The sequence below is a fragment of the Panulirus ornatus genome, chromosome 39 (assembly GCF_036320965.1).
Source record: "Panulirus ornatus isolate Po-2019 chromosome 39, ASM3632096v1, whole genome shotgun sequence".
In the NCBI taxonomy this organism is placed as follows: Eukaryota; Metazoa; Arthropoda; class Malacostraca; order Decapoda; family Palinuridae; genus Panulirus; species Panulirus ornatus.
Window position 1 is genome coordinate 8638654 of NC_092262.1, and position 27072 is coordinate 8665725.

General features: G+C 48.4%; 1 protein-coding gene across 3 annotated transcripts in view; it reads right to left on the minus strand.

Annotated features, from left to right (window-relative positions):
• The window catches only part of LOC139761109 (uncharacterized), a 40082-nt gene extending 13245 nt beyond the window's left edge, over window positions 1-26837 (minus strand). For 2 of the 3 annotated variants that reach the window (XM_071685027.1, XM_071685026.1), the window contains exons 1-2: window positions 15178-15505; window positions 13795-14052 (exon numbers count right to left, since the gene is read on the minus strand). In XM_071685027.1, the coding sequence (XP_071541128.1) occupies window positions 13795-14052; window positions 15178-15191 (272 nt within the window). In that variant the 5' untranslated portion in view covers window positions 15192-15505. Of the gene's footprint in view, window positions 1-13794; window positions 14053-15177; window positions 15506-24707; window positions 24867-26691 lie in introns of those variants that run through there. The other variant, XR_011715457.1, reaches the window with a different exon arrangement.
• Window positions 26838-27072: the final 235 nt, after the last annotated feature.

A 27072-nucleotide genomic window follows, 5' to 3' on the forward strand; every position in this document is an offset into this window, starting at 1 on the left:
CAGTATGAGACAACCTGGAAGTACAGAAAATACAATCTGGTGGTGCAGCAGAAGACAACCTGGAGGTGTAGCAGAAGACAACCTGTAGGTGCAGCAGAAGACACCCTGGAGGTACAGCAGAGGAGAAACTGGAGGTCCAGTGGAAGAAAACCTGGAGGTGCAAAAGAAAACAACCTCTAGGTGCAGCAGAAGACAATCTGGAGGTACAGCAGAGGATAAACTGGAAGTACAGCAGCAGAAAACCTGGAGGAAGGGGAAACTGCTTGGATGTGCAGCAGAAGACAACTTGCAGATGCAGCAGAATACAATCTGTAAGCGCAGCAGAAGACAACCTGGAGTACAGCAGATGTCAAGTTGGAGGTACAGCAGATGACAACCTGGAGGTACAGCAGAGGACAACCTGGAGGTCCAGTAGAAGAAAACCTGGAGGTGCAAAAGAAAACAACCTCTAGGTGCAGCAGAAGACAATCTGGAGGTACAGCAGAGGATAAACTGGAAGTACAGCAGCAGAAAACCTGGAGGATGGGGAAACAGTTTGGATGTGCAGCAGAATACAACCTGTAAGCGCAGCAGAAGACAACCTGGAGGTACAGCAGATGTCAAGTTGGAGGTACAGCAGATGACCTGAAGCGTGGAGATACAGCAGAATACAACATAGAGGTACAGCAGAAGACAACCTGAAGGTGCAGCAGAAGACAACCTAAAGTTATATCAGAAGACAACCTGAAGGTACAGCAGAAAACAACCTGGGGTAAAGCAGAAGACAACCTGAAGATACAGTAGCAGAAAACTTGGAGGAGGAGGAAAATGCTTGGAGGTGCAGCAGAAGACGACCTGGAGGTATAGCAGATCAAAGTGGAGGTCCAGTAGAAGACAACCTGGCGGTGCAGCAGAACATAACCTGAAGATGGGGCAGAAGGAAATCCTGGAAGTATAACAGAAAACAACCTGAAGGTGCAGCAGAAGCCAACCTGAAGATGGGGCAGAAGACACCCCAGAGGTATGGTAGAAGACAATCTGGAGGTACAGCAGACAACCAGGAGGTACAGCAGATGACAACCTAGAGGTTGAGCAGAAGACAACCTGAAGGTACAGCAGAAGACAACCTGGAGGTACAGCAGAAGACAACCTGTAGGTACAGCAGACGAAAACCTGGAGGTGAAGCAAAAGAAAACCTGAAGGTGAAGCAAACAGCTTGAAGGTACAGCAGAAGGCAACCTGGAGGCGAAGCAAACAGCTTGAAGTTACAACAGAAGATAACCTGTAGGTATAGCAGAAGACAACCTGGAAGTGCAGAAGACAACCTGGAGGTAGAGCAGAGGATAACCTGGAGGTACAGCAGATGACAACCTGGAGGTACAGCAGAGGACAACCTGTAGGTACAGCAGAGAACAACTAGGAGGTACAGCAGAAGAAAACCTGGAGGTACAGCAGAAAACACCTGGAGGTACAGCAGATGACAACATGGAGGTACAGTAGAAGACAACCTGGAGGTACAGAAGAAGCCAACCTGGAGGTACAGCAGATGACCAACCTGGAGGTACAGTAGAAGACAACCTCCAGGTACAGTAGAAGGCAGCCTGGAGGTAGAGTAGGAGACAACCTGGAGGTACAGCAGAAGACAACCTGGAGGTACAGTAGATGACAACCTGGAGGTACAGTAGAAGACAACCTGTAGGTGCAGCAGACGAAAACCTGGAGGTGAAGCAAAAGAAAACCTGGAGGTGAAGCAAACAGCTTGAAGGTACAGCAGAAGACAACCTGGAGGTACAGCAGAGGACAACCTGGAGGCACAGCAGAAGACAACCTGGAGGTACAGCAGAAGACAACCTGGAGGTGCAGCAGAAGACAACCTGGAGGTGCAGCAGAAGACAACCTGGAGGTACAGCAGAAGGCAACCAAGAGTTGCAGAAAAAGACAACATGGAGGTATAGCAGAACAACCTGGAGGTCCAGCAGAAGACAACCTGGCGGTGCAGCAGAAGATAAACCTGAGGTTGGAGCAGAAGAAAACCTGGAGGTATAACAGAAGAAAACCTGAAGGTACAGCAGAAGACAAACTAGAGGTGCAGCAGAAGAAAACCTGAAGGTTCAGCAGAAGACAACCTGGAGGTACAGGAGAGGACAACCTGGAGGTCCAGTATAAGACAACCTGGAGGTACAGTATAAGACATCCTGGAGGTACAGCAAAATACAAGCAGGAGGTGCATTAGAAGACAAACTATAGATGCAGCAGAAGACAACCTGCAGGTACAGCAGAGTACAACCTGTAAGTGGAGCAAAAGAAAACCTGAAGGCGGAGCAGAAGAAAACCTGGAGGTAAAGCAGAATACAACCTGTAGGCGCAGCAGAAGACAACCTGAAGGTGGAGGACAGGACAATCTGGAGGTGCAGAAGATAAAAAACCTGGAGGTGAAGCAGAGGACAACCTGGAAGTACAGCAGAAGACAACCTGGAGGGACAGCAGAATACAACCTGTAAGTGCAGCAGATGATAAACCTGGAGGTACAGCAGAGGTCAAGTTGAAGGTACAGCAGATGACAACCTGGAGGTACAGCAGGGGACAACCTGGAGGTCCATTATAAGCCAACCTGGAAGTACAGCTAAATATAATTTGGAGGTGTAGTATAAGACAACCTGGAGGTGTAGGAGAAGAAAACCTGGAGGTTTAGAAGAAGACAACCTGAAGATACAGGAGAAGACAACCTGGAGGTGCAGCAGAAGAAATCCTGGGGGTACAGCTGAATAAAACCAGTAAATGCAGTACAAGACAACCTGAAGGTGGAGAAAAAAAAAAAAAAAAAAAACCTGGAAATAAAGCACAATACAACCTGTAAATGCAACAGAAAATAACCTGAAGCTGGAGCAGAGAAAAACCTGGAGGTACAAAAGAAGACAACCTGGAGGTAAAAACAGAAGACAACATGGAAGTACAGTAGAAGACAACCTTGAGGTACAACTAGAATACAACCTGTAAGCGCAGTAGAAGACATCCTGGAGGTACAGCAGATGTCAAGTTGGAGTTGCAGCAGATGACAACCTGGAGGTACAGCAGAGGACAACCTGGAGGTCCAGTAAAAGAAAGCCTGGAGGTGCAACAGAATACAACCTGGAGGTGCAGCAGAAGACAACTTGAAGATGGAGCAGAAAACAACCTGGAGGTATAGCAGAACAACCTGGAGGTCCAGTAGAAGGCAGCCTGGCGGTGCACAAGATAACCTGAACATATAGCAGAAGAAAACCAGGAGGTTTAACAGAAGACAACCTGGAAGTGCAGTAGAAATCAAATTGAAGGTCCTGCAGAAGAAAACCTGAAGGTGCAGCAGAAACCAACCTGGAGGTAAAGCATAAGAGAACCGGGAGGTACAGCAAAATACAATCAGGAGGTGCAGAAGACAACATGGAGGTGTAGCATAAGAAAACCTGGAGGTACAGCAGAATGCAACGTGGAGATACAGCAGAATGCAACCTGGAGGTACAGCAGAAGACAACCTGAAGGTGGAAGAGGGGACAACCTGGAGGTATAGCAAAAGACAACCTGGAGGTGCAGGAGAAGACAACCTGAAGGTGCAACAGAAGACAATCTGAATATGGAGCAGAAGCAACCTAAAGGTATAGCAGAAGTCAACCTGAAGGTAAAGCACAAGACAACCTGAAGGTGCAGCAGAAGACAACCAGGAGGTAAAGCGCAAGACAACCTGAAGGTGCAGCAGAAGACAACCTGGAGGTGACAGCAGAAGAAATCCTGGAGGTACAGCAGAATACACCCTGTAAGTGCAGCAGAAGACAACTTGGAGGTACAGCAGAGGACAACCTGGAGGTACAGGAGAAGAATACCTTGAGGTAAAGCAGAAGACAACCTGGAGCCAGTACAGCAGAAAACAACCCGGAGGTACAGCAGAATACAACCTGTAAGCGCAGCAAAAGACAACTTGGAGGTACAGCAGAAGACAACATGGAAGTACAGCAATTGACAATTCGACTTACAGCAGAAAACAACCTGGAGGTCCAGTAGAAAAAAACCTGGAGGTACAGCAGAATACAACCCGGAGGTGCAGCAGAAGACAATGTGGAGATACAGCAGAATACAATGTGGAGGTACAGCAGAAGACAACCTAAAGGTGGAGCAGAGGACAACCTGGAGGTATAGCAAAACACAGCCTGGAGGTGCAGGAAAAGACAACCTGAAGATGGAGCAGAAGAGAACCTAAAGGTATAGCAGAAGACAACCTGAAGGTACAGCAGCAGAAAACCTGCAGCAGGAGGAAACACCTAGGAGGTGCAGCAACAGACAACCTGGAGGGGGAGGAAACCGCTTCGAGGTGCAGCATAAGACAAACTGGAGGTGCAGCAGAAGAAACCTGGAGGTTCAGCAGAAGATAATCTGGAGGTACAGCAGAGGACAACCTGGAGGTCCAGTGTAAGACAACCTGGAGGTACAGCAAAATACAATCTGGAGGTGCAGTAGAAGACAACCTGGAGTTGTAGCAGAAGAACACGTGGAGGTTCAGAAGAAGACAACCTGAGAGTACAGGAGATTAGAGCCTGGAGGTGCAGTAGAAGAAAACCTGCAGGTACAGCAGAATACAACCTGTAAGCGCAGCAGAAGACGACTTGTAGGTACAGCAGATGACAACTTGGAAGTACAGCAGATGACAATTTGGAGGTACAGCAGAGGACAACCTGGAGGTCTAGTAGAAGAAATCCTGGAGGTACAGCAGAATACAGCCCCGAGGTGCAGCAGAAGACAACCTGGAGATACAGCAAAATCCAACGTGTAAGTACAGCAAAAGACAACCTAAAGATGGAGCAGAGGACAACCTGGAGGTATAGCAGAACACAACTTGGAGGTGCAGCAGAATACAACCTGGGGTAAAGCAGAAGACAACCTGAAGATACAGCAGCAGAAAACCTGAAGGAGGAGGAAAAGGCTTGGATGTGCAGCAAAATATAACCCGGAGGTATAGCAGAACAACCTGGAGGTCCAGTGGAAGACAACCTGCCGGTGCAGCAGAAGTAGTCCTGAAGATGGAGCAGAAGAAAACCTAGAGGTATAACAGAAGACAACCTGGAGGTACAGCAGAAGACAAACTCAAGGTGCAGCACAAGAAAACCTGGAAGTTCAGCAGAAGACAACCTGGAGGTACAGCAAAGGACAACCTGGAGGCCCAGTATGAAACAACGTGGAGGTACAGCAAAATACGATCTGAAGGTGCAGTAGAATACAACCTGGAGGTGTAGCAGAAGAAAACCTGGAGGCTCAGAAGAAGACAACCTGAAGGTACAAGAGAAGACAGCCTGGAGGTGCATCGGAAGAGAACATGGAGGGAAAGCAGAATACAGCTGTAAGTGCAGCAGAAGACAACCTGAAGGTGGAGCAAAGGACAACCTGGAGGCACAGAAGAACAGAACCTGGAGGTAAAGCAGAAGACAACCTGGAAGTACAGCAGAATACAACCTGTAAGTGCAGCAGAAGACAACCTGTCGGTACAACAGAGGTCACGTATGGGGTACAGCAGAGGACAACGTAAGGGTACAGGAGAAGAAAACCTGTGGGTACAACAGAGGACAAATGGAGGTACAGCAGAAGACAACCTGGAGGTACAGCAGAGGACAACCTGGAGGTGCAGCAAAAGACAACCTGGAGGTACAACAGCAGCAGAAAACCTGGAGGATAAGGAAACAGCTTGGATGAGCAGCAGAAAAGAACCTGGAAGTGCAGCAAATAACCTACCGGTGCGGAAGAAGACAACCTAAAGGTATAGCAGAACAAAGAGCTTGAAGGTACAGCAGAAGACAACCTGGAGGCATAGTAGAAGACAACCTGGAGGCATAGTAGAAGACAACCTGGAGGTGCAGCAGAAAACAACCTGAAGATGGAGCAGAAGACTACCTGGAGTTATAGCAGAACAGGCTGGAGGTCCAGTACAAGGCAACATGGCGGTGCAGCAGAAGATAACCTGAAAATGGAGCAGAAGAAAACCTCGAGGTATCACTGAAGACAACCTGGAGGTGCAGCAGAGGACAAACTGGAGGTGCAGCAAAAGAAAACCTGAAGGTTCAGCAGAAGACAACCTAAATGTATAGCAGAAGAGAACTTGAAGGTTCAGCAGATGACAACCTGGACATACAGCAGAGAACAAGCTGTAGGTCCAGTATAAGACAATCTAGAGGTACAGCATAAGAAAACCTGGAGGTAAAGCAGAATACAGCTTGTACGTACAGCAGAAGACAACCCAATGGTGGAACAGAGGAAAACCTGGAGGTAAAGAAGAAAACAACCTGGAGGTACAGCAGAAACGAACCAGGAGGTATAGCAGAATACAACCTGTTAGTGCAGCAGACGACAACCTGGAGGTATAGCAGAGGAGAACTTGGGAGTACAGCAGATGACAACCTGAAAGTACAGCAAAAAACAACCTGGAGGTCCACTAGAAGAAAAACGTGGAGGTACAACAGAATATAGCTTGTAAGTGCAGCAGAAGACGACCTAAAGGTGGAACAGAGGAAAACTTGGAGGTACAGACAACCTGGAGGTACGGCAGAAGAAAACCTGCAAGTATAGCAGAAAAGAACCAGGAGGTATAGCAGAATACAACCTGTTCTGTTAGTGCAGCAGAGGACAACCTGGAGATATAGCAGAGGAGAACTTGGACTTACAGCAGATGACAACCTAAAAGTACAGGAAAGGATAACCTGGAGGTCCATTAGAAGAAAACCTGGAGCTACAACAGAATACAACCTAGAGGTGCAGCAGAAGACAACCTGAAGGTACATTAGAATACAACCTGGAAGTACAGCAGATGACAACCTAAAAGTAATGCAAAGGACAACGTGGAGGTCCAATAGAAAAAACCTGAAGGTACAACAGAATACAACCTAGAGGTGCAGCAGAAGACAACCTCGAGGTACAGCTGAGGTCAACCTGAAGGTATAGCAGAATACAACGTGGATATACAGCAGATGACAACCTGGAGGTACAGTTGGAGATAACCTGGAGGTCCAGTAGAAAAAACTTGGAAGTACAGCAGAAAACAGCCTGGAGGTGCAGCAGAAGAAAACCTGGAGGTACAGTGGAGGACAACCTTGAGGTACAGCAGAATACAACGTGGAGGTAGAGCAGAATACAACATGGAGGTACAGAAGAAGGCAACCTGAAGGCGCTGCAGAGGACAACCTGGAGGTAGCGCAGAAGACAAACTGTTGGTGCAGGAGAAGATACCTGAAGATGGAGTAGAAGACAACCTAAATTTATAGCAGAAAACAACCTGATGGTACAGAAGACAACATGGAGGTACAGCAGATGACAGCCTGGAGGTGTAGCAGAAGACAACGTGGAGGTACCGCTGACGATAAACCTGGAGTTGAAGAAACAGCTTGAACTTACAGTAGAAGATAACATGGAGGTACAGCAGAAGACAACGGAGGTACAGAAGAAGACAACCTGGAGGTGCAGCAGGAGACAACCTGGACGTTCAGCAGCAGAGAACCTGTAGGATGAGGAAACAGCTTGGAGGTGCAGCAGGAGACAACCTGGGGGTGCAGTAAACAACCTAGAGGTGCGGCAGAAGGCAACCTAAAGGTATAGCAGAAGACAATCTGAAGATACAGCAGGGGACAACCTGAAGGTAGAGCAGCAGAAAACCTGGAGGAAGGGGAGGAAACAGCTTGTAGGTGCAGCAAAAGACAACCTGGAGGTACAGCAGAAGACAACCTGGGGGTGAAACAAATAGCTTGAAGGTACAGCTGAAGACAACCTAGAGTTATTGCAGAAGACAACCTGGAGGTATTGCAGAAGACAACCTGGAGGTATCGCAGAAGACAACCTGGAAGTGCAGCAGAAGTCAACCGGAAGATGGAGCAGAAGGGAACCTAAAGTTAGAGCAGAAGACAACCTGAAGGTACAGCAGAAAACAACCTGGGGTAAACCAGAAGACAACCTGAAGATACAGTGGCAGAAAACTTGGAGGAGGAGGAAAATGCTTGGAGGTGCAGCAGAAGGCAACCTGGAGGTGCACCAGAAGACAACTAAGAGGTGCAGCAAAAGACAACCTGGAGGTCCAGTAGAAGACAACCTGACGGTGCAGCAGAAGATAACCTAAAGATGGAGCAGGAGAAAACCTGGAGGTGTAACAGAAGACATCCTGGAAGTACAGCAGAAGACAAATTGGAGGTGCAGCAGAAAAAAACTTGGATGTTCAGCAGAAGACAACCTGAAGGTACAGCAGAGGACAACCTGGAGGTCCAGTATAAGACAACCTGGAGGTACAGCAAAATACAATCTGGAGGTGCAGTAGAATACAACCGGGAGGTGTAGCAGAAGAAAACCTGGAGGTTCAGAAAAAGACAACCTGAAGGTACAACAGAAGACAGCCTGGAGGTGCAGCAGAAGAACACCTGGAGGTACAGCAGAAGACAACCTGAGGGTGAAGCAAACAGCTTGAGGGCACAGCAGAAGACAAACTGGAGGTATATGAGAAGACAACCTGGAGGTGCAGCAGAAGACAACCAAGAGGTGCAGCAGAAGACAAACTGAAAATGGAGCAAAGGACAACCTGGAGGTATAGCAGAACAACCTGGAGGTCCAGTAGAATGCAACCTGGCGGTGCAGTAGAATGTAACCTGAAAATGGAGCAGAAGAAAACTTGGAGGTATAACAGAAGACAACTTGGAGGTGCAGCAGAAGAGAAACCGGAGGTGCACCAGAAGAAAATATGGAGGTGCAACAGAAGACAACCTGGAGGTATAGCAGAAGAGAACCTTGAGATTCAGCGGAAAACAACCTGGAGGTACAGCAGAAGAGAACCTGGAGGTTTAGGAGAAGACAACATGAAGGTGCAGCAGATGACAATCTGAAGATGGAGCAGAAAACCAACTGAATTTAGAGCAAAAGACAACCTGAAGGTACAGCAGAAGACAACCTGAAGGTACAGCAAAAGACAACCTGAAGGTACAGCAGAAGACAACCTGGAGGTACAGCAGAAGACAACCTGGAGGTAAAGCAGACAACATGGAGGTAAAGGTAAAGACAGCCTGAAGGTGCAGCAGAAGACAACGTGGTTTCACATTAGACAATTTCAAAGTGCAGCAGGCAAACTGGAGGTTCAGCAGAATACATCTGGGAGGTACAGCAGAAGACAACCAGCAGGTACAGCAGAAGACAACATGGAGGTACAGAAGAAGCCAACCTGGAGGTACAGCAGAATACAACCTGTAAGTGCAGCAGAAGACAACATGGAGGTACAGCAGAGGCCAAGTTGGAGGTACAGCAGAAGACAACCCGGAGGTACAGCAGAGAACAACCTGGAGGTACAGCAGATGACAACCTGGGGGTACAGTGGAAGACAACCTGGAGGTACAGCAGACGAAAACCTGGAGGTGAAGCAGAAGAAAACCTGAAGGTGAAGCAAACAGCTTGAAGGTATAGCAGAGGACAATTTGGAGGTACGGCAGAAGACAACCTCGGGGTGAAGCAAACAGCTGAAGTTACAGCAGAAGACAACCTGTAGGTATAGCAGAAGACAACCTGGAGGTGCAGCAGAAGACAAGCTGAGGGTAAACCAAAGAGCTTGAAGTTACAGCAGAAGACAACCTGGAGGAGAAGGAGAAGACAACATGAAGGTGCAGCAGATGACAATATGAAGATGGAGAAGAAGACCAACTAAAGTTATAGCAGAAGAAAACCTGAAAGTATAGCAAAAGACAATTCGGAGGTAAAGCAGAAGACAACGTCGGAGTGAAGTAAACAGCTTGAAGTTACCGCAGAAGACAACATTGAGGTACAGCAGAAGACAACCTGGAGTAAGGTACAGCAGAAGACGACCTAGAGATACAGCAGCAGTAAACATGGAGGATGAGGAAATAGCTTCGAGGTGCAGCAGAAGTCAACCTGAAGATGCAGCAAACAACCTACAGGTGCGGCAGAAGGCAATCTAAAGGTATAGCAGAAGACAATCTGAAAGTACAGCAGAGGACAACCTGAAGGTACAGCAGCAGAAAAACTGGGGGAGAAGGAAACAGTTTGGAGGTGCAGCAAAAGACAACCTGGAGGTACAGCAGAAGACAACCAGGAGTTGAATCAAACAGCTTGAAGGTACAGCAGAAGACAACCTGGAGGTGCAGCAGACAACAACCTGAAGATGGAGTAGAAAACAACCTGGATGTATAGCAGAACAAGCTGGAGGTCCAGTAGAAGGCAACCTGGCGGTGCAGCAGAAGATGACCTGAAAATGTAGCAGAAGATAAAACTAGAGGTTTAACAGAAGACAACCTAGAGGTGCACCAGAAGACAAACTGGAGGTGCTGCAGAAGAAAACCTAAAGGTGCAGCAGGAGAAAACCTGTAGGTACAGCACACGAAAACCTGGAGGTGAAGCAGAAGAAACCTGGAGGTGAAGCAGACAGCTTGAAGGTACAGTAGATGACAACATGGAGGTACAGCAGAAGACAACCTGGGGGTGAAGCAAACAGCTTGAATTTACAAAAGAAGACAACCTGAAGGTACAGCAGAAGACAACCTGGAGGTTCAGCAGAAGACAACATAGAGGTACAGCAGAGGACAATCTGGAGGTTCAGTATAAGACAACCTGGAGGTATAGCAGAAGATAACCTGAATGTATAGCAGAAGAGAACTTGAAGGTTCAGCAGAAGACAACCTAGAGGTACAGCAGAGGACAGTCTGGTGGTGCATTGTAAGACAACCTGGAGGTCCAGTATAAGACAACCTGGAGGTACAGCAAAATACAATCTGGATGTGCAGAAGAAGCCAACCAGGAAGTGCAGCAGAAGACAACCTGGAGGTTCAGCAAAATACAGCTTGTAAGTGCAGCAGAAGACAACTTGAAGGTGGAACAGAGGAAAACTGGAGGTACAGAAGAAGTCAACCTGGAGGTGCAGCAATCAGGAGGTATAGCAGAATACAACCTCTTAGTGCAGCAGAAGACAACCTGGAAGTACAGCAGAGGAGAACTTGGAAGTACAGCAGATGACAACCTGAAAGTACAGCAAAGGACAACCTGGAGGTCCAGTAGAAAAAAACCTGGAGGTACAACAGAGTACAACCTAGAGGTGCAGCAGAAGACAACCTCGAGGTAAAGTGGAGGACAACCTGAAGGTACAGCAGAATACAACGTGGATATACAGCAGATGACAACCTAGAGGTACAGCTGAGGATAACCTGGAGGTCCAGTAGAAAAAACTTGGAAGTACAGCAGAATACAGCCTGGAGGTGCAGCAGAAGAAAACCTGGAGGTACAGTGGAGGACAACCTTGAGGTACAGCAGAATGCAACGTGGAGGTACAGCAGAATACAACATGGAGGTAGAGAAGAAGACAACCTGAAGATGCAGCAGAGGACAACCTGGAGGTAGAGCAGAAGACAACCTGAAGATAGAGTAGAAGAAAACCTAGATTTATAGCAGAAGACAACCTGAAGGTACAGCAGAAAACAACGTGAAGGTACAGCAGATGACAGCCTGGAGGTGCAGAAGATGAGAACGTGGAGGTAATGCTGACAAAAACCTAGAGGTGAAGCAAACAGCTTAAAGTTGCAGCAGAAGACAACTTGGAGTTACAGCAGAAGCCAACCTGGGGGTGAAGCAAACAGCTTGAAGTTACAGTAGAAGACAACATAGAGGTACAGCAGAAGACAACGGAGGTACAGCAGAAGACAACCTGGAGGTGCAGCAAACAACCTACAGGTGCGGCAGAAGGCAACCTAAAGGTATTGCAGAAACAATCTGAAGGTACAGCAGGGGACAACCTGAAGGTACAGCAGGGGACAACCTGAAGTTACAGCAGCAGAAAACCTAGAGGAGGAGGAGGAAACAGCTTGGAGGTGCAGCAAAAGACAACCTGGAGGTACAGCAGACTACAACCTGGGGATGAAACAAACAGCTTGAAGGTACAGCAGAATACAACCTGGAGGTATCGCAGAAGACAACCTGGAGGTGCAGCAGAAAACAACCAGAAGATGGAGAAGAAGAAAACCTGGAGGTATTGCAGAGCAACGTGGAGGTCAGGTAGAAGGCAACCTGGCGGTGCAGTAGAAGATAACCTGAAAATGTAGCAGAAGAAAACCTGGAGCTATAACAGAAGAGAACCTTGAGTTACAGCAGAAGGCAAACTGGAGGTGCAGCAGAAGACAACCTGATGGTGCAGCAGAAGACAACCTGGAGGAATAGCAGAGGAGAACTTGGAAGTACAGCAGATGAAAACCTATAGGTACATCAGAGGACAACCTGGAGGTCCAGTAGAAAAAAACCTGGAGGTATAACAAAATACAACCTGGAGGTGCAGCAGAAGACACCCTCGAGGTACAGTGGAGGACAACCTGAAGGCACAGCAGAATACAGCCTCAGCAGAGAAACTTGGAGGTTCAGCAAAGACAACTGGAGGTACAGCAGAGGACAACCTGGAGGTAACAAGACAACTAAAGTACACGAAGAAACCTGAGGTAGCAGAAACACTTGGAGGTGCGAGACAACTGGAGGTACAGAGAAGACAACCGAGGTAGAAAGTCAACACGAAACCTAGTGAAGCAAAACACTGGAGGTACAGCAGAAGACAACCTGGAAGTCAGCAGAAGACAACTGGAGATAGCAGAAGACAATTGTAAGGTGCAGAAGAGAACACCTGAGAGGTAAGGACAACTGAGGCAGAGAAACACCTGTAGTGCAGCAGAAGCAACTGAAGGTCACAGACACCTGGAGGTGACAGCAGAAGACAACTGAGGGGGACAGCAGAAGACAACCTGGAAGGTACAGCAAAGATACCTAGAGGGGTACACATCAGAAACAACCTGAGGTACAGCATAATACTATCGGGAAGTGAAAAAAGCACTACCTCGAGGTGCAGCAGAATACAACCTGTAAGTGCTAGCAGAGACTACCTGAAGGTGGAACAGAGGAAAACCTGGGGGCACAGAAGACAACCTGGAGGTGCAGCAGAAGACAACCTGGAGATACAGCAGAAAACATCCAGGTATAGCAGAATACAACTTGTAAGTGCAACACAAGACAACCTGGTGGTCCAGTAGAAAAACAACCTGGAGGTGCAACAGAATGCAACCTGGAGGTGCAGCAGAAAACAACCTGGAGGTACAGCGAAGGACAACCTGGAGGTCCAGTAGAAGAAAAACCTGGAGGTACAGCAGATTACATCCTGGAGGTGCAACAGAAGACAACCTGGAGGTACAGCGGAGGACAACCTTGAGGTACCGCAGAATACAACGTGGAGGTACAGCAGAATACAGCATGAAGGTACAGCAGAAGACAACCTAGATGTGCTGCAGAAGACAACCTGGAGGTACAGCAGAAGACAACCTGGAGGTACAGCAGAGGACAACCTGAAGGTACAGCAGAAGAAAAGCTCGAGGTGCAGCAGAAGACGACGTGTAGTACAGTAAAAGACGACCTGGAGGTACAGTAGAAGACGACCTGGAGTTACAGTAGAATACAACCTGGAGGTTCACTAGAAGATGACCTGTAGGTACAGTAGAAGACAACCTGGAGGTACAGTAGACGACCTGTAGGTACAGTAGAAGACGACCTGTGGGTACATTAGAAGACGACCTGTAGGTACAATAGAAGACCACCTGTAGATACAGTAGAAAACAACCTGTAGGTACAGTAGATGACCTGTAGGTGCAGAAGACGACCTGTAGGTTCAGTAGAAGACAACCTGTAGGAACAGTAGAAGATGAGTTGTAGGTACAGTAGAAGACAACCTGGAGGTACACCAGAAGAGGAGCTGTAGGTACAGTAGAAGACAACCTGGAGGTACTGTATAAGACTCACCTGTAGGTACAGCAGAAGAGGACCTGTAGGCACACAAGACGACCTGTAGGTTCAGTAGAAGACAACCTGTAGGTACAGTAGAAGACCTGTAGATACAGAAGACGACTTGTAGGTACAGAAGATGACCTGTAGGTATAGAAGACGACCTGTAGGTTCAGTTGAAGACAACCCGTAGGTACAGTAGATGATGAGTTGTAGGTACAGTAGAAGACAACCTGGGGGTACGGCAGATGAGCTGTAGGTACAGAAGACGACGACCTGTGGGTACAAAAAAAGACCTGTAGGTACAACAGAAAACGACTTGCAGGTACAGTAGAAGACAACCTGGAGGTACAGTAGAAGATAACATGTGGGCACAGTAGAAGACGACCTGTAGGTACAGTAGAAGACGAAGATTAGGTACAGCAGAAGATAACCAGTAGTTACAGCGAAACACAACCTACAGGTACAGTTGTAGACGTACTGTAGGTTCAATAAGGGGCAACAGGTTACTATATAGTAAGGTATATCAAGGGGTCATAAATAATGGCAGTATTGTTAAGAAAGAAGAATTATCATTATATAAGATCCCATCTTATTACACGTTATAGGATACTATAAAGACTTAATATAAACCTTGTATATGAAACAAAAGAAAAACGTACACGTGAGTGAAATCCACAGGTCTAAAAGATGATGATACACTCAGCCTATGTAACGTAGCACAGAAGGAAACATTAATAGTGAACTGTAAGAAATATATGATCAAATCTTCCTAAAATTTCTGTGCTGACGTCAAAACCATTTCGAAGCCATCATCACCAGGCTGACCTAATCATGGAACAGTGACGTCACAACATCAGGTGACGTCACCTACATATATACATACAATGTGTAAAAAAGTTGAGGTGAAAACTTGGGCTGGAATCCAGAGGCGTGTTAACACTCACGTCTAAGGCCGGCGACTTCCACCCTCCCACCCGCTCACGGTCTCGGTGTCTCCATGTACTTCACCCTACCAACCAAACATGTTGACGTCTTTTCTGATAATATACGATCTATCTCAGATAAAATTATCTATTTCTTCATCAAAATGATCATACAACCTCATTTAGAATTTCTTTTAGATAGACGTATATGAAAAACTAAATATTTCTATACGTAATCGCGTAATCAAAGTATATTCTTAATGTTCATATGTAAAAATGTACAGCTTCTACGTATAGATAACATAACTATTCACTCATTTCGTCTATAAATTTCACCAGAAGTAAAGCATAATAAAGATTTGACGATAAAATCACACGGCAAACAGCTCCACCACCCACTGGCGTCCTAGGTACCGTTCAGTGATTCACCGCTGGCCTCAAACACGTCTTATGATTTCAACGAAAATTTGCTTACCTCGTCCAGGTCATGCAACATCCTCAGTATGACTCTCTATCCAAATGTATAGCAGTATGATACTTTGCCCTCCACTTGGCTGCCTCTTGTGCTCAACGCTTGTGTGTGTGGGTGATTTTCACGGCGTCGACAACTGAATTTTACACTCTCTGAATGTCTGTACATCAGATGAAGACGTTTTAGGATCATTAGTCATTGTTCTTATATCCACTGGTATGTCAACAGTTCTCACACCGTTGCACTGTCCAAAAAACGGGCTTAAAACCATTGTACAAACACAGAGACACACTGGATACATCCTCAAGCCACCGGTGCTCCGGGTTAACTGACAAAAATGTGACGTCACACATTTGAACTTGTAAAGGAAAACGTGTAGAGAACGGTTAGGGTAAACTAAACTTTCTCGTAGGTGACACATGAAGTAAAATGTCCTTAATGGTAAAGCGATCTTATACTGATAATCATGTGCTTTGATTTTGATCATTGTATTAATATGTATACTATCTTTTACGGTGTTATTGTGACCATTAACACCACGCAGAGCAGGTGATTATTTTGACGCTACCTGATCGCTGAGGTACAGTACTATATATTACTTTCTTGATAGACTGGTACCATACCAGCCTGGGAGAGTAATATTTCCCAAATTGATCTTGCTCGATTGGACGGATATGCCAGCCATATGATCAAAGTTCCATCCTCTAAAGACGTAGGTAACACGTATGAAAACCAGATACAAAACAACTCCAGAAGCTTAACACATGACACCTCATACCTCCGTTCACGTGTGGAACCCCTGCGAGAGTTAAGCTACCTTGAGGCCCCAGGCACTATATTAAAACCATTAATTCCTCACACTTAAAGCATGAAATTATAACACTATACACAAATCTTATATAAGCTGATCACGGAGTCGATAGCATGCTGGGTTAACATTCAGTAACGTTCATGTGGAATGCATGTTTCTAGATATTTTGATAGCTCGATCACCTACAGCATTTAGCGCCATAATAGTCACAAGTATTCAAAGCAACTCATCTGTTGGGCAAAAGCATATCCAGTTGTGAAGTGTCTAGTTCAGGAAGTGCATTAAAGGGTCTTGTCATCACATGTGACTTGCCCTTTGTGCACTGAACATAATGAAGGAACTCATCAGGGAAGTAGTCCTCCAGGTCCTCTGGATATGCCTGTTGCAACCCTGCAGCCATTTGACGTATTTCAGTGGCATCATTTTCCTTCAACAATGCTCACGTCAGTCAGTACACCGACACTGGTATTGACAGCTTATAAAAAGGCTCATCTCGGTCCAGTTATACAGTCGATGGTGTAAAAGACACTGATGTGAAATTGGCTTCTTGCTGATTGTGGCCGAGTTGTGCTTATATTTTCCTTAATACTCCTTATCCTCCACTAACAACTCACCTTCCGGGTCGTAGCTGCAACAGTGAGAACGAATCTCTCTCTTATGCAAGCAATGTCATACACTTTGGCACAGGTCATAAGTGTACAATCCTTGGATTGTAACAGCTTCCTGTCATCAGTGGTGTATTAAAGACTGTAGGACCCTAAAGCTAGAATATTCTTGCTCACCTTCCACTCACCTTCCTTGAGTTCTTTGAAGGATATAATGAGACTATGTCTAAGATACACAGCATTTATTTTCAAATGTAACTACACAAGCTTGGAACACTTCCAAATACTTGGCAAGTTAAACATTATCATGAAATCATAAAGGAATGATAATCAAAGGAAAGTCGGATCATCTCATTTTCAGAGCCGCCCAGGATATTAAGCCCTTGGATAATCTACAGAAAATCAAATTCTCTTACATAGACGAGTACCTGTTTATTTACCTAGAGATAAATGCTGATAGTTATCTAAAGTACAATCACCACAGTGTATTATGAAAATATTTCTTTCCACAGGAGAATGATGTGCTTTACATTAACGTGAATTGAACAAAGTGGCCTTCACTTAGCGTGACAGTTGGAGTGGTCAAGGGGAGTCACTGTCTGTGCTATGGTTAGTCCATTCATGCCTGTGTACTGATCAGCCCACCCTCACCTGTGTAGACGATGACCCACTACTCTTAGTGTACTGACCAGCCCACCTTAACCAGTGTAGGGGATGGCTCACTGATCTTAGTGTACTGACCAGCCGACCTAGCCTACTCAACGCGATCAGTAGACAAGCTTGCCACTCCCTGGCCAGCCGGACCCTAGCCTACCTCAACGCGATCCAGTAGATAAGCTGCCACTCCCTGGCCAGCCGACCCTTAGCCTACCTCAACGCGTTCCAGTAGACAAGCTTGCCACTCCCTGGCCAGCGACCTAGCCTACCTCACGCGATCCAGTAGACAAACTGCACTCCCTGGCCAACCGACCCTAGCCTACATCAACGCGATCCAGTAGACGAGTTGCCGCTCCCTGGCCAACCGACCCTAGCTACTCAACGCGATCAGTTAGACAAGCTGCCACTCCCTGGCAACCGACCCTAGCCTTACCTCAACGCGATCCAGTAGACAAACTGCCACTCCCTGGCAACCGACCCTAGCCTACCTCAACGCGATCAGTAGACAAGTGCCACTCCTGGCCAGCCGACCCTAGCATACCTCAACGCGATCCAGTAGACAAGCTGCCACTCCCTGGCCAACCGACCCTATCCTACCTCAACGCGATCCAGTAGACAAGCTGCCACTCCCTGGCCAGCCGACCCTAGCCTACCTCAACGCGATCCAGTAGACAAGCTGCCACTCCCTGGCCAGCCGACCCCAGCCTACCTCAACGCGATCCAGTAGACAAGCTGCCACTCCCTGGCCAGCCGACCCTAGCCTACCTCAACGCGATCCAGTAGACAAGCTGCCACTCCCTGGCCAGCCGACCTAGCCTACCTCAACGCGATCCAGTAGACAAGCTGCCACTCCCTGGCCAGCCGACCCTAGCCTACCTCAACGCGATCCAGTAGACAAGCTGCCACTCCCTGGCCAGCCGACCCTAGCCTACCTCAACGCGATCCAGTAGACAAGCTGCCACTCCCTGGCCAGCCGACCCTAGCCTACCTCAACGCGATCCAGTAGACAAGCTGCCACTCCCTGGCCAGCCGACCCTAGCCTACCTCAACGCGATCCAGTAGACAAGCTGCCACTCCCTGGCCAGCCGACCCTAGCCTACCTCAACGCGATCCAGTAGACAAGCTGCCACTCCCTGGCCAGCCGACCCTAGCCTACCTCAACGCGATCCAGTAGACAAGCTGCCACTCCCTGGCCAACCGACCCCTAGCCTACCTCAACGCGATCCAGTAGACAAGCTGCCACTCCCTGGCCAGCCGACCCTAGCCTACCTCAACGCGATCCAGTAGACAAGCTGCCACTCCCTGGCCAGCCGACCCTAGCCTACCTCAACGCGATCCAGTAGACAAGCTGCCACTCCCTGGCCAGCCGACCCTAGCCTACCTCAACGCGATCCAGTAGACAAACTGCCATTCCATGGCCAGCCGACCCTAGCCTACCTCAACGCGATCCAGTAGACAAGCTGCCACTCCCTGGCCAGCCGACCCTAGCCTACCTCAACGCGATCCAGTAGACAAGCTGCCACTCCCTGGCCAGCCGACCCTAGCCTACCTCAACGCGATCCAGTAGACAAGCTGCCACTCCCTGGCCAGCCGACCCCAGCCTACCTCACCACGATCCAGTAGACAAGCTGCCACTCCCTGGCCAGCCGACCCCAGCCTACCTCAACGCGATCCAGTAGACAAGCTGCCACTCCCTGGCCAACCGACCCTAGCCTACCTCAACGCGATCCAGTAGACAAGCTGCCACTCCCTGGCCAGCCGACCCTAGCCTACCTCAACGCGATCCAGTAGACAAGCTGCCACTCCCTGGCCAGCCGACCCTAGCCTACCTCAACGCGATCCAGTAGACAAGCTGCCACTCCCTGGCCAGCCGACCCTAGCCTACCTCAACGCGATCCAGTAGACAAGCTGCCACTCCCTGGCCAAGCCGACCCTAGCCTACCTCAACGCGATCCAGTAGACAAGCTGCCACTCCCTGGCCAACCGACCCTAGCCTACCTCAACGCGATCCAGTAGACAAGCTGCCACTCCCTGGCCAGCCGACCCTAGCCTACCTCACCACGATCCAGTAGACAAGCTGCCACTCCCTGGCCAACCGACCCTAGCCTACCTCACCGCGATCCAGTAGACAAGCTGCCACTCCCTGGCCAGCCGACCCCAGCCTACCTCAACGCGATCCAGTAGAGAAGCTGCCACTCCCTGGCCAACCGACCCTAGCCTACCTCAACGCGATCCAGTAGACAAGCTGCCACTCCCTGGCCAACTGACCCTAGCCTACCTCAACGCGATCCAGTAGACGAGTTGCCGCTCCCTGGCCAACCGACCCCAGCCTACCTCAACGCGATCCAGTAGACAAGCTGCCACTCCCCTGGCCAGCCGACCCTAGCCTACCTCAACGCGATCCAGTAGACAAGCTGCCACTCCCTGGCCAGCCGACCCTAGCCTACCTCAACGCGATCCAGTAGACAAGCTGCCACTCCCTGGCCAGCCGACCCTAGCCTACCTCAACGCGATCCAGTAGACAAGCTGCCACTCCCTGGCCAGCCGACCCTAGCCTACCTCAACGCGATCCAGTAGACAAGCTGCCACTCCCTGGCCAACCGACCCCTAGCCTACCTCAACGCGATCCAGTAGACAAGCTGCCACTCCCTGGCCAGCCGACCCTAGCCTACCTCAACGCGATCCAGTAGACAAGCTGCCACTCCCTGGCCAACCGACCCTAGCCTACCTCAACGCGATCCAGTAGACAAGCTGCCACTCCCTGGCCAGCCGACCCTAGCCTACCTCAACGCGATCCAGTAGACAAGCTGCCACTCCCTGGCCAGCCGACCCTAGCCTACCTCAACGCGATCCAGTAGACAAGCTGCCACTCCCTGGCCAACCGACCCTAGCCTACCTCACCGCGATCCAGTAGACAAGCTGCCACTCCCTGGCCAGCCGACCCTAGCCTACCTCAACGCGATCCAGTAGACAAGCTGCCACTCCCTGGCCAGCCGACCCCAGCCTACCTCAACGCGATCCAGTAGACAAGCTGCCACTCCCTGGCCAGCCGACCCCAGCCTACCTCAACGCGATCCAGTAGACAAGCTGCCACTCCCTGGCCAGCCGACCCTAGCCTACCTCACCGCGATCCAGTAGACAAGCTGCCACTCCCTGGCCAGCCGACCCTAGCCTACCTCAACGCGATCCAGTAGACAAGCTGCCACTCCCCTGGCCAGCCGACCCTAGCCTACCTCAACGCGATCCAGTAGACAAGCTGCCACTCCCTGGCCAACCGACCCTAGCCTACCTCAACGCGATCCAGTAGACAAGCTGCCACTCCCTGGCCAGCCGACCCTAGCCTACCTCACCACGATCCAGTAGACAAGCTGCCACTCCCTGGCCAGCCGACCTCAGCCTACCTCAACGCGATCCAGTAGACAAGCTGCCACTCCCTGGCCAACCGACCCCAGCCTACCTCAACGCGATCCAGTAGACGAGTTGCCGCTCCCTGGCCAGCCGACCCTATCCTACCTCAACGCGATCCAGTAGACAAGCTGCCACTCCCTGGCCAGCCGACCCCAGCCTACCTCAACGCGATCCAGTAGATAAGCTGCCACTCCCTGGCCAACCGACCCTAGCCTACCTCAACGCGATCCAGTAGACAAGCTGCCACTCCCTGGCCAACCGACCCCAGCCTACCTCAACGCGATCCAGTAGACAAGCTGCCACTCCCTGGCCAGCCGACCCCAGCCTACCTCACCACGATCCATTAGACAAGCTGCCACTCCCTGGCCAGCCGACCCCAGCCTACCTCAACGCGATCCAGTAGACAAGCTGCCACTCCCTGGCCAACCGACCCTAGCCTACCTCAACGCGATCCAGTAGACAAGCTGCCACTCCCTGGCCAACCGACCCTAGCCTACCTCACCACGATCCAGTAGACAAGCTGCCACTCCCTGGCCAGCCGACCCCAGCCTACCTCAACGCGATCCAGTAGATAAGCTGCCACTCCCCGGCAAGCCGACCCTAGCCTACCTCAACGCGATCCAGTAGACAAGCTGCCACTCCCTGGCCAACCGACCCCAGCCTACCTCAACGCGATCCAGTAGACAAGCTGCCACTCCCTGGCCAACCGACCCCAGCCTACCTCACCACGATCCAGTAGACAAGCTGCCACTCCCTGGCCAACCGACCCCAGCCTACCTCAACGCGATCCAGTAGACAAGCTGCCACTCCCTGGCCAGCCGACCCTAGCCTACCTCACCATAACTTAGTACAGTAGCCACAACTCTCATCGCCCATCTCTGGGCCACCTCACCGTGACCCAGTATACTAGCCACATCTTCGCGGCTGACCGAACCTACCCTACGTCACCATGACCCAGTACGTACAGTCGCCAACACTCACTCGCTTAGACTAACCTCCCTCACCGTGACCCAGTACGTACAGTCGCCAACACTCACTCGCTTAGACTAACCTCCCTCACCGTGACCCAGTACGTACAGTGGCCAACACTCACTCACTTATACTAACCTCCCTCACCGTGACCCAGTACGTACAGTCGCCAACACTCACTCGCTTATACTAACCTCCCTCACCGTGACCCAGTACGTACAGTCGCCAACACTCACTCGCTTAGACTAACCTCCCTCACCGTGACCCAGTACGTACAGTCGCCAACACTCACTCGCTTAGACTAACCTCCCTCACCGTGACCCAGTACGTACAGTCGCCAACACTCACTCGCTTATACTAACCTCCCTCACCGTGACCCAGTACGTACAGTCGCCAACACTCACTCGCTTAGACTAACCTCCCTCACCGTGACCCAGTACGTACAGTCGCCAACACTCACTCGCTTATACTAACCTCCCTCACCGTGACCCAGTACGTACAGTCGCCAACACTCACTCGCTTATACTAACCTCCCTCACCGTGACCCAGTACGTACAGTCGCCAACACTCACTCGCTTAGACTAACCTCCCTCACCGTGACCCAGTACGTACAGTCGCCAACACTCACTCGCTTAGACTAACCTCCCTCACCGTGACCCAGTACGTACAGTCGCCAACACTCACTCGCTTATACTAACCTCCCTCACCGTGACCCAGTACGTACAGTCGCCAACACTCACTCGCTTATACTAACCTCCCTCACCGTGACCCAGTACGTACAGTCGCCAACACTCACTCGCTTAGACTAACCTCCCTCACCGTGACCCAGTGCAGTACCTCCCCGCCCAGCCGACCGTAGCTTATGAAAATCTTACCTAACATCCCCAGAAATACATGATTATAATGGATATGTACCATTATTTTTGTGGTCTGCTGGTGTGAGAACGCATGTAGTAGCCACGTATAAGGGATATTTGGCAGTGGGGCGAACTCTTACAGCAATTTCTAATTGCTTTCACTGGAAACATGAAGCTTCAAAAGGACCCGGTGGTCTGTTACTGTTTGTAGGTTGGAAATCTAAAAGGGAAAAAAAGTTTTTCAAATGAGCTAAACCACCAGTTTACCAAAACCATGTTAACTGTAATAATGTGAATGTCGAGTGACACATTCCAAGATGAATAATCATAAGCTCTCATCTGAGTGAATAATAATATACTTCGAAGTGTCTGTCTACCGAATTCATAGGTTTTCTACATCTTCTAGCTATGGTAATTATATCAAGTACACCTAACTATAGTTCACCACTCACTCTACATTGGTTACAACCATTGATCTCCAAATGTTACTCATACCTGGCTAGAAATAAGACACTTTGTTTATGCAAACATCATTCAACTCCGAGCCGGGAGCACGAAGCCAGCTGGCAGCTACCGAGCCGGCGGCGACCTGACACCTGTGGCCACATATCCTCACCTTTCCACCACCACAAGACTTGTGTCAGCATATTGAGTTTGACCCGGGTATCTCAGTGACCAATACCTTACCTCTTCTCTAGTCTCCTGAAGTCTCCTCCACCACTACACTTCACGGAACCCTTAACGCGATACCGTCACTCACCACAACAACCCAGGAAATGAACGTATGAACCAGAAACATAGTAATCTTCGATTCCACAATAAACGCGCTCGTCCGCCATCTCGAAGCAGAAGCAGGGCTTCGCTGTATGGCAAAGCGTCGTCTCAATCCAGTGAAATGACTTGCATGGCCTTTTATCATTTTTGTAACGTTCGTTTTTGACTATATACTTACTAGTATTCCACGTATTTGTACTACATGCACATGTTACTACAAAATCTATGCAGGAAAATTATTTTTGTTGCATAATAAAGAATATATAAATATATTGTAAACGTGAGTCCGTCCATGTCAGAGCCAATGTAACATTTCGGATTCAAACATCGTCTACGTTTATAATCTATCCCGACTCTTCAGACGTCAGTCAATTTCTGAACAATGTTTCACTTGTTTGCCTTTCTATGGTCAACCACGACTGAGACAAAAAAAAAAATGTGATCTTAAGAACACATTTTGTCCTTAATGATGGAAATTCAACGACATTTTTATCACGATTGTAGATAGAACATTTCCCAGGACGGCTGTAGCTAGGACTACCAACCTATATCACCATTTACCACACTCGCCATTGAAAATGGAATTGCCTCGATGGTTTACAATGACCCCCATATGTATTTATAGTACTTCCCTAACGTGTAATAATAAGTGGACACAGAATCAACACAAGAATGTTAACAGACCAGACTAAAACATGAGCAATATGCTCGTCCTGCTTTTAATGGAGTGTTACCAAAAACAACCATTGTCGACGCGAATTTCTAAGACACGTATGGGAAATGTCGTGATCGATTTGTATTTTTTGTACGGTGTCCGAGGCAGCGGGGGTCACCTGGATGTCGTAATCAAAGCATCTTGTTCACGAGTATATATACATACGTCCTCATGTACGACAATGCACTACGACGGTCTCTTCTCTGAGAAACGTAAGGTATTGCCTCCCAGTTAAACAAAAACGACTGTACGTAGCATCAGAACGGCTTTTTTCCAATGATGTCTCACCAGCTGACATACGTCAGCACCTCACAGCCTGGCGCATTGGCACGTCCCTTCCTGATACACGGCGGCAGATCACTCCAAGACAGACGAAGACGCATGACACATCATAACGAGCGAGTCATTCCCTAACACACAACGGTGTCTTACTGCCACGCGCCGGGTTTAATCTCTCTCTCTCTCCCTCCATAGGGTGCTACAGCCCCTCACTCCCCGACACAAAACTATGGCCTCCCGGCTGATAATACCCTGAGGGCACAGCGCTCCCAAATTCTCCCTACCCTGACACAAGTCGGAGAGGGAGGGTCCCAGTCTGCCACATACCGTCATGTCAATCATTTATGTCGGTGGTTCACGCCTCGACTCGACGAAGATTTACCTCTTATCAAACGTACACATGAAGGAGGTACCACCCTCCTTGACTCGACGAAGGTTTACCCCACTATCAAACTTACACATGAAGGAGGTACCACCCTCCTTGAGGCAAGACACTTGAGTGCTGTCATGACGGCTTCCTCCCTCCCTCTTGCGATGTCAGCAGGCGACTGAGGGTGACGTGGTCCTCGACGTTGGTCGTAAGGTCATCATATCCAACCCGTTGTTTGACTGGAATTCTGGAAATGAACGGTGTCTTAATTTCCATTTCAATTTAAACACATTAAGGCATATCTTTTATTAACATTAAGTTGAATTACGACATGTTTTATAAAACATCTACCAGTGTTTATGTGTGGGTCATGATACAGATTAAGTCATGGGTACACTAAGTTAATCTATTATCATCCATCTTTAGATTTATGCTTAAAATTGGTGGCAACTGTGAGGCCAAAAGCCTCTCACTAGCAATGTTATCCTTACAATTCTTGTTCTGTGAAACTTTAGGGTAAACAAGATGCAATTGTATGTCATCATTTACCAGCACAAGGAGCTTCAAAAGCTGGTCTCTTATTGTTTGTATACTACAATACAAAACATAGGTAGTCATTATTCCAATGTTGAGCTAAACTAGTAATTGACACAAACAACCATATAACTGTAATAACCTATATGGCGGCGTAAGACGTTCCAAAAGACTGTGAGCAATTAAAACGAGTCGTAATATAAACCAAAGTTTCTGACTAATGACTTCAATCTATATTTTCTTGCTGTGGGAACTACAGAGTTGTCTACACCTCCATGTTCACCTATAGTTGACCAGTCATTCACCTGTGGTTACAGCCAATGGTCTCCCATAACTCATTAACCTGGCTATAAACAAGACCACTTTTTATAGAGCAATCAACTCTAAGTGGAGAACACGAAGCCGGCAGATTACGTTTGTTTTGTTGGCTTCTACAGCCATCGACCTATGAGGAAGGTCATTAGGTCCTACAACCCTATCTGATATACGATTAAAGTCACCCCTAAATACCTATTCTAATAAAGAATAATAGAAGAAATAGACAAAGTATAATTTATATATGATAAAGATAAATCTAATTATGAATAATGAGAAAAGATTTTTTGGGTATTGAGGCAACGTGGCGGCAAACACAGCCCAGTCGGCACAGCAGCCACAGTTGCAGTTGACCCAAGAGTGAGAAGAGATAGGACAGACGAAAGATAGTCCTCCACCACGACATGCACATAGATGATAATTTATTCGTAGATCCACCGGCTCAACACCATGGAGCAGCTGACCCGGAGGATAACCACCTCCCCTCAAGGCCGACCGTCTAATGTGTGGACATGTCCACCTACCATGCGATCAGCCCAAGTAGGAGGAGCAGCTTCACACCGAAGCCAACATCGCCACAGAAAACAACCCACGAACCACCTTACATCATCTGGATCAATTCTGTTTCTCTTAGCAAGACAATAGTACTCGAGTTGTCCCAGAGTATATTGACAATGTTAAAACAGATTTCTTTGTTGTTGAAATAATCTACTGAATATATCCGGCCGCCATGACCAGGATAAATCAATTGCCCAGATATTTCCGCAACCTGTTTCGTCATCTTATCAGCAAATCACCACCCACTAGTTTCCTGATCGTTTCAACATGCCCAGACCATCCATCAATGACCTTCCTGATTAGGAAAGGATTGTGGGAGGGCGAAGGTCCTTGCCCTGGTCGCATGACCCCAATACAAAATCAGCATTTTTTCGTTCTTAATAGATGGTCTATCACCACTACCTCCCTACAGGGCCAGTGGATGGCTTACCCGAGTCCAAAATCTGGGGTGACAAACCACTCCACATAATAGGGAAAAAAAAAAACACTAGCTTCCCCCTCAAAAAAAAAATCACGCAATTGTTTTATACAAAAAAGGGTTTCATGGCGGAGCCAGCCACGCAAAGGTCAGATGAAGTTCTCCTTCGGACACCCGTTAACGAAATGTCTTTTCTGCACAAAACGACCTTATAATAGATACTGATCAACAATAACTTTCCACAAACCTTGAAAATAAGTCGAGGGTAGCGCTAACGCAAGGAGGATGAGGTACACAACCTAACTCTTGAAAGAATGGCTACAGCTCTGTACATTTCGGTCCGTATCTGGCGTGCGTCTGTCAGCAACTGAGTTTTCATTTACCCCAAATGTATCAACCAATCAACCAGCAGCAAACTATATGACGTGCCCAAGGCTCCGCCCTGTTCATGACGTCATCCGGGTAGCTCAGGGCAGCAACCGTACCTTATGATCTGCTCTCTGAATGCTTTAGGCAGGAAAATGCGACAGAACTTCAATGTATGAAGGTAGACGACATGTCCAGAGCGAGGAGAAAAAGGCCTCCGTGAGCGGAAGAGGCGCCAAACAGCAGATCATAAGGTTGGGTT